Here is an 8643-nt window from a genome sequence, read left to right as displayed (position 1 = left end):
CTAAAAACAACGGAACTGGGGATGCATGCAGCTCAAAGTACCACCTGAATGATTTTATGCCTGAAGCTGGCATCCGATGAGGCACATCCATCTGGTACAACTTAGAAAGTGTGTAAACGGAAGACAAGGTGTCAGCCCTGCAGGTGTGGGAAACAATTCCTGATTCCAAAAAATGTGTAAGAAATTTAGTGCTAGCAAAAACAGGTGTCTTTTACAGAGCAGAGCTAAAGAAAAAAGACATCCATCCTGCTGGGACACAAGCAAGAAGCTGAGACAGGCAGGTAATAGAAGGGGTTATTCTGGGCTGGCCTACCAAATGTTTGCCAGTGTCCAATCTTCCTGTTGGCAGCAGTGTAGCCCAGAAAACAAATGACTTACTATGTTCCTTATTGGTCCTATGTTCCTTACTGGATCAGAAAGAACAATTCGTACAGAGATTTTAGCCATTCTATCCAAAACAAAATGAAAGCTTTGATTTTAGATGTTTTTTAATTTACACATCCAGGTTTCTTTACACAGCAAAATAATGCTCTTAAAAGGAATGTAACATCATACCACCATGTCCCTAATAGAAACCTATAATACAAGTTGATATACATATTTAATTATACCAATAAATTGTTAGTATTAAAGATTTAGAAGGACATGCTATGGTATTTAGTCTATAAAGCAACTTTAAAAAGAATTCTGGTCCAACCTGTTCAAAATGTCTCCAGTTATGAAGCAGAGATATTTTTAATATGAAAATGATTTGATATTTTAAGCCAGACACATAGAATAATTTCCTGTGTTCATCTGCTCTGCTGTCTAAGAGGGATTACCATAATATTAAGAAGTCTTCGTTACATATATGACCACTATTAGACTTATTAAGATCCCTGAATGTCTTCACAGGACTATGGATTTTCTGAAAGTGCAATGCAGTTTTGTGATCAGCAGCAAAGTTTGACTGAAAAAAAGTTTGAATTAGGATGTGATTAGCTCACACAAAGACTAAATTATTTTCTTCCTAAATTCAACCTCAGAAAGGATTATTTTCGACCTACTGTAAATGTGATTGTCAAAAAATATTTCCCACATTGTATCTTCTTATATTGCAGGTTAAATAATAATTTCAAACATGTATGGGCTTATTAACCAAAAGATTAATTGCTTATTCATGCAAAAATGCTAGATAAATTTAAAGCTGATCAGTAAGTTTTAGCTGCTGAAAGAAACTGTGTTCCTAATTGAAGTGAACATGAAATGCTCCATAAAATTGTGACTGAAGGAGTTGCTTAAGCCATCAGCAGATGTAAGAAAAAAAAAATTTGAGATGTAATTTCTTATCATAAACAACTAATGTCTGTGTTCCTAACTTTGATTAATCCCTAGAGACTTGCCTGGGGATACACATGGGCTTTTATAATAGGGTACTGCAAAGCAAGTAATTTTGCGCAGCAACCAATCAGAATTCACGTATTTATGATCTGGTTAATAATATATATATATAAATGGCTGGATGTTGTGGGTTACTGTGCTTTATATACTGCACTGACCACCACTGCATTAAATAAGCAATCCTTTTTTTAAGGAGAAGTAAAACCAAACTTTTTTTGGCTATACTTCCCTTTTTGATCACAGGGCTGCAGTTCGTTCTGCACGCCTGTGACCTATTTTCAGCCGACAGTAAGCTACAGCCTGCTGTAGGCTGATGTCACAAAGCCAATCCAGCCTCTGAAAAGATCCTGACCATATGGTCGGGATCCACCCAGAATCCTGGACTGGCAGCTGGCTCAGGTTTTCAGCTGTGCCACTGGGAGACTGAGTCAGCCACTCCCTCCCCTCCCCAGGGAGTGCAGGCAAAGCAGAGCAGAAAGCTAGAGACTGACAGTCATGGCTCTCTGCTCAGAGCAAAGGGGAGAACGGAGCAATCAGTGGTGTTTCATTGTTCAGTGTAGAGCCGGTGGGGGACAGATGAAGCACTGAATCAATGCTGCATTAACCTAGGTGAGTATGTTTTTTTTTTTATATATCCCATACTTCTCTTTTAAAGGCTAGGTTCACCTTTTGAAAAGAAAATAACAAATGCACATATTTTTGCAGGTAAAAAAATGTGCATTTAATATTTTTTTTTAGGTGCCTCCAGAGCATTGGAGCTGTGATCAGTAGATCACGGGTGCAATGTTAAGCTCCTGCAGACACTGCCTAGAACTCTCTGTCCGTACCTCTATACAGGCAGACAGTTACTGAGCTGTAGGGAGAGTGAATGAACTACAAGTGTGATGATCAACATGGTCACAGTTCATAGATACTATAAGTCCTTCTGCTGTGGTGGCAGAGAAGACTTGTAGTTTTGTCATGCACAGATCATGTGACAGAATGATGTGGCTGTATAAGCGGAGCCCCTCACAGCTGCACCAATTTTAAATAGGGACATCGGGTGCAGGGAGAAGATCCTCTGCATATCACAGTGGGGTATCAGAGGGAGAGTGGGGAGTGCTGCCTAGTAACATGTTACATGCTACATATTACACCCTAAATACAGGTGTAGCATGTTACTAAAGGTGGACCTATCCTTTAAGGCTTAACACTAGAAATTTAGAAAATTCAGCACAAATACCAAAGATGATTAAGTACATTAAACCATAGCAATCAACCAGGGTTTGGTTATATTGGTTAACTAAAATATAAATTCTGAGCGCTATGGGCTTCAGATAAACCCGTTAATCATGAAAAGTTCCCTTCCAAGATCCCAGCAATGTCCATAGTTCATAGTATATAGACATATCAGAAACTGAAAACTCAATGTACAAAATAGATATTACCACTAAGTACAAGGTATTCCTTTTTTTACATTGTAAAGCCAATGGTCCATTTGAGCATTCTTTACAGCCTCAGACTTTGTACCAACCAATTTATATGTTCATCTTCGGCAATGAATGACACTTTGGTGTGGTCTAGCACTAAAGTATGCAGTATCAAAGATGTGCTCAAAGTACCCTAAAGTTTTAAAGTTGGACTGAAGTGTAGTTATACATTCTGAACAAGCATTAAAAGTACTTTAACATAAGACCTCATTCACCTCTGCTTTTAAATGCATGGTGGAGACATTACTGTTAAAAATTCACAACTAATGCTCTAAAAGCTCATCTCTTTTTCCCTTTACCTTCTATGGAGAGCAGAATCTTGACAGACTGAAAGCCTTTTAATGTAAAGACACAGAAGATGCTCCTAAGCTGTTAAAAACTGACTGAAACTGGACTTTGGAGTCTGTTGTAAATGTAGAGAATCTTTGACAATGAATTAGAAAAAACATCTAGGGAGGATAGTGACCACTCCTTGAGCGCGTTATACTCATCTATCCACACTCCCTCCCCATTCTGTTGGAGTCCTTGCTCAATTTCTCTAATGGAGGGTCTTCTAGTTATTGGGGAGCCTTGTGACCTTCCCAATGTGACCGTGCTCTTCCCTAAATGGGCAATCATCGGGCCCAAATGCTTCCACTTAGGGGGGCAGTGATGCCAACTTACCTGGGTTTGACTCCTTCAGCAGGAAAGCAGTGGAGGAGCGTGAATTGGTGAGTACACATTGTTGGGGAGGGGTTTTGGAGTGACAGTGTCCCTATAAAGCGCATCTAAACTGCACCCCCCAAAATTACCAGTGCATAGATGTGACAGCTGCCTTATTTATGTTTTTTTAGGCTTTTTTCACCAGGTAATGCGGAAAATAACATACTTCCTGTTCCTTCATGTCTACTCTTATTTCTCCATCATTGTATCTACAGAGGGAACCATAGTTGTCACACAAACTGGACTTTAAACATGTCTGCAATTGTTCATCGCCATTATTATATGGTAGATTGATTGGACCAGTAGTTTACAGAATAGTGATAGCAGTGAATAGTTTGTTCAGCTTACTGTTAGTGGCATGGGCACTGCATTTCTGGTAAGATTTACAGGTATATTCTTAGTCCGAAAAAAGGAAACCACTGCAGCCACCACATCTAAGGATAGATAAGCTGCAAAATATTACAATTTTGTTTTTGGGTTTAGATACATTTTAAGAAGCATATTGCTGGTTCAACCCACCATATCTGAAATATCAGTTTTTAGTTCACTTTTACTATCATTAGCCATATGAAGGTAAGTCAGTAAATCTAGAACTCCAGTCACCAGAATATACTGAGAATCTCTTTGCGTTAGGTCCAGTGACTAAGTCAAACGTGCTCAGAGCCATTTCTGAAAAGTGTCAAGAGAACTGCTAAGTACACTGACAATAGGGCATTGTGTGATCATTACAGAGTGCCATCATGCTCTGCCAAGCCCAAGTGTTTTCACCTATGTTAGTGCACAACTCCAGTCATGATTTGAAAGCACCACAGTTTTTAAATTCCCTCCTGATCACTATCACCTCTTTTTCCCAGTCTCCAGGACTAAGGTTTGTGTCCTCTTTACAGCTCTCCCTTTTTAAGATTGCAGCTCTGACACACCCGCACCGGATGATGCCAACCCCGTGAGGGGACTGACCGCTGATATTCAGAGCAAAGCTGGCAGAAGCCTTGGCCACAAGACCTGCAGTGATGTTTGTACATTTTAGGGATGAATGTTATTTTACAGCTGTGGCAGTTGTTGATCTCCTGGTCTGGCACCCAGTAGCTGGGACGTGCTGCCTCTTTTACAAAATCTGTAAAACAGTGGAAGAATTAACATATTAATTAGAGAAAGACGTAAGGGCTTTTAATATATGCTATGTTTGTGCTCTATATATACAGTCCTGCATGGTAAAGAGAGTCTGTTCCAGGCTATGGACATTTAAGTATTTACATATTCTAAATGTGGTTCTAAAACTGTACCAGCTCTCCTTGCTCACACAGGCTATGCTGAGGCAGCAGGAACTATTGGGGGGGGGGGGGCATGTTTGGGGGCAGGCAGGGCTGCACTGTCTGTGTCCATAGACACAGGCTACATGACTCAGGATAAAGCCTACAGGTGTGCCACCACAGGAAGTGGTTTAAACGAGAGTCCAGATGGCCGCATGCTACCTAGCGCTTAATCATAACCCAATAGTGGGCTAAAGCGCTAGGTAATGTGAAACACAAGAACCTTGATTCTTCCCCACTGTTTTTACATTGTGCTTTTATGCTGTGACACTGTTGCTTCAATAAAGGTGGGAAGTAGAATTTAAAACAAGCCCAGGCATCCTAACAGAAAAAGCACTGTCAGGATTGTTCCTTTTTCTTCAAAGAAAAGGGGATGTTGTCCTCATCGTACTGTACTGTAGCCAAGAGAAAGGAAGCTGCAATACATCTGGTGGGTCCATCACTGAAAGGTGCAAATCTCTCAATGAAGAGATTTTATAATTCTATAAGAGATATCTGCCTGTATACTGCCAGTAGCACAGCCGCTAGAGATAGGTTCTTATTTCCAGTGTATTAACTCGCTCTACAGCAAATTTATCTTTATATCAAATCTCATTAGATTAAAACATTACCCAAAGGATATTTCATTGCAGAAGACATCATGTCCAACGAGCTCTGAGCAATCTCTGTGACCTTGCGAGGCAACAAACTTCGGCCATCATCCTGAGTAGTACTTTGACCTGAGAAAACAAGACATTAAACCAGTATTAAACCCAAAACTAAAAATGTAATACAGTGCATCCAGAAAGTATTCAGAGCACTTAACTTTTGCCACATTTTGTTATATTACAGGCTTATTCCAAAATGCATTAAATTAATTTTTTCCTCAACATTCTACAAACAATACCCCATAATGACAACATGAAAGAAGATTGTTTTGAAATCTTTGCAATTTATTAAAAATAAAAAAATGAAAAAAACCCCACATGTACATAAATATTCACAAGCTGTGCCATGACACTCAAAATTGAGCTTTGGTGCATCCTGTTCCCACTGATCATCCTTGAGATGTTTCCACAACTTGATTGGAGTCCACCTGTGGGAAATTCAGTTGATTGGACATGATTAGGAAAGGGATAAACCTGTCTATATAAGATCTCACAGTTAACAGTGCACGTCAGAGCACAAACCAAGCCATGAAGTCCAAGGAATTGTCCGTAGACCTCCAAGACAGGATTGTATCAAGGCACAGATCTGGGGAAGGGTACAGAAACATTTCTGCAACATTGAAGGTCCCAATGAGCACAGTGGCCTCCATCATCCGTAAATGGAAGAAGTTTGGAAGCACCAGGAATCTTCCTAGAGCAATCGATCGAGAAGGGCCTTAGCCAGGGAGGTAACCAAGAACCCTATGATGGTCACTCTTAAAGAGCTCCAGCGTTTCTCTGTGGAGAGAGGATAAACCTTCCAGAAGAAAAACCATCTCTGCAGCACTCCACCAATCAGGCCTGTATGGTAGAGTGGCCAGATGGAAGCCACTCCTCAGTAAAAGGAAAATGGCAGCCAGCCTGAAGTTTGCCAAAAGGCACCTGAGGGACTCTCAGACCATGAGAAACAAAACTCTCTAGTCTGATGAAACAAAGATTGAACTCTTTGGCCTGAATGCCAAACGTAATTTCTGGAGGAAACCAGGCACCGCTCACCACCTGGCCAATACCATCCCTGCAGTGAAGCATGGTGGTGGCAGCATCATGCTGTGGAGATGTTTTTCAGCGGCAGGAACTGGGAGACTAGTCAGGATCGAAGGAAAGATGAATGCAGCAATGTACAGAGACATCCTTGATGAAAACCTGTTCTAGAGCGCTCTGGTCCTTAGAGTGGGGCAACGGTTCATCTTTCATCAGGACAATGACCCTAAGAACACAGCCAACATAACAAAGGAGTGGCTACGACCGACTCTGTGAATGTCCTGGAGTGGCCCAGTCAGAGCCCAGACCTGATGGAGCTTGAGAAGTACTGCAAAGAAGAATGGGAGAAATTGCCCAAAAATAGGTGTGCCAAGCTTGTAGCATCATACACAAAACAACTTGAGGCTGTAATTGGTGCTAAGGGGCTTCAACAAAGTATTGAGCAAAGGCTGTGAATACTTATGTACATGTGCTTTTTTTCGTTTTTTTTATTTTTAATAAATTGCACAGATTTCAAAAGGAACTTCTTTCATGTTGTCATTATGGGGTATTGTTTATAGAATGTTGAGGAAAACAATGCATTTAATCCATTTTGGAATAAGGCTGTAATAAAACAAAATGTGGCAAAAGTTAAGCACTGTGAATACTTTCTGGATGCACTGTATATTGCAGATTATCAGTCATTAGATGTGGTGGCTTGATTAGTTTTTCTTAGGCTCCCCCCCTCTGTTTTCACCTGGTGATCTAGCCAGTAACAAACCTCCCGTATTAGCATGCCCCCACTCTGGATAAAGGAGCACAGGGGGCACCTTTGAACAGCAGCCTTGTCTGTCTGGGGGAAGGGAAATGTAATACCAAGTACACATTGCTATATTTTTTTCCATTTAACCCAGTGGGCTTAAAAAAGAAAAAAAAAAAAAAACTGAGAGACCGCTGTATCAACACAAGTGATGTTGGTGCAGCGATTTCCCCCACTGTGCCTTTGCATTCTGACAGAGGCACTACCACCCGCCAGAACACACTGATCAGCGCTCGCAGCGCACACAAGCAACTGCAATAACAGATTTCTTTCTGCAAACCTTTTTTGGATAAAGGTTTTACATGAATAAATAAAAGTTGATCATTGTAAGCACCTCTGTCAATGGTAAATGGTTTGTCTCAACAGTCTGAACTGATACATCTGCAGCTTGTTGTGTTGAAAAACAATTGATTTTTTTTGCGATTTAAAGCAATCATCACATCTAAAAAATGGTAAGCTGCAATACCATATATGTTTGCTTTTGGCTTCAATACCACTTTATTGCTAGCAAAAAAAACAAACAAATAAAAAAAAAACACCACATTACATCAAAATGTAAAAATTCTCCAAATCATTGTGTTGATTTTGGGGGCTACAAAAAAAGTAGGTTTAACATTTTACTTTTTTAGCTACTCAGTGTAAAGCCTAGTACACATTATGAGCAAATTGAACGAGCAATCGTCCAATTTTCCACGAAGGTAAATATCATGATGTAACCGACAATGGTATTAACTTGTATGAAAATTCTTGAATGACAAAGGCAAATGTAGGCAGACATAGCTACTGACTATCATAGTAGAAGAGGAAGTGTTGGGTCGTTCTATGCGTCTGATCATGCACATTTTTTTATATTCGATTATTTCCGTATGATTACTAAACACATTAAACGAAAATTGGATGTTGTGTTCACATAGGATAAAAATTTTCCAGCTTGCACCCTCGGTTTTTGTCGTTTGTAAAGTCGGAATTGGCTGTAGGAAGCACTATGCTAACGAACAGATAATAACCCAATCGTTCCTCACATGGAAATGTTCATACAAATTTCTTATCACATGTACGAGCCATTACTTTTTTTAAAGTCAAATCCAATTAAAGTGTATCTGAGCCCCAGAATAACATTTTACATCTATTGAAGTTTACCAGTCAGATGTGGTCTCTGCATTTTTATCCTCTCTCAAACTTTTCCAATTTTTTTATTATGTTTTAGACAAGAAATTAGTACAAACACGCTTTGTCAGGATCAATATAATTCTCTCAGTCTTTTATTTGTCTATAGTCACTTTGATCATGTCATTAACACACTTCATGTTCTATAG

The 8643-nt window shown here is 39.8% G+C and overlaps 1 protein-coding gene across 1 annotated transcript in view; it reads right to left on the bottom strand.

Annotated features, from left to right (window-relative positions):
* Nucleotides 1-470: 470 nt before the first annotated feature.
* LOC149447501 (zinc finger FYVE domain-containing protein 1-like) overlaps nt 471-8643 on the bottom strand; it is a 34828-nt gene continuing 26655 nt past the window's right edge. The window contains exons 10-11 of the mRNA XM_089652523.1: nt 5473-5580; nt 471-4665 (exon numbers count right to left, since the gene is read on the bottom strand). Of these exons, the coding sequence (XP_089508649.1) occupies nt 4433-4665; nt 5473-5580 (341 nt within the window). The 3' untranslated portion in view covers nt 471-4432. The remainder of the gene's footprint in view (nt 4666-5472; nt 5581-8643) is intronic.

The sequence above is a fragment of the Staurois parvus genome, unplaced genomic scaffold (genome assembly GCF_062004578.1).
Source record: "Staurois parvus isolate SC_StPar_1 unplaced genomic scaffold, SC_StPar_1.0 ptg000684l, whole genome shotgun sequence".
Taxonomy (NCBI): domain Eukaryota; kingdom Metazoa; phylum Chordata; class Amphibia; order Anura; family Ranidae; genus Staurois; species Staurois parvus.
This window is presented reverse-complemented; position numbering and strand designations above follow the sequence as displayed.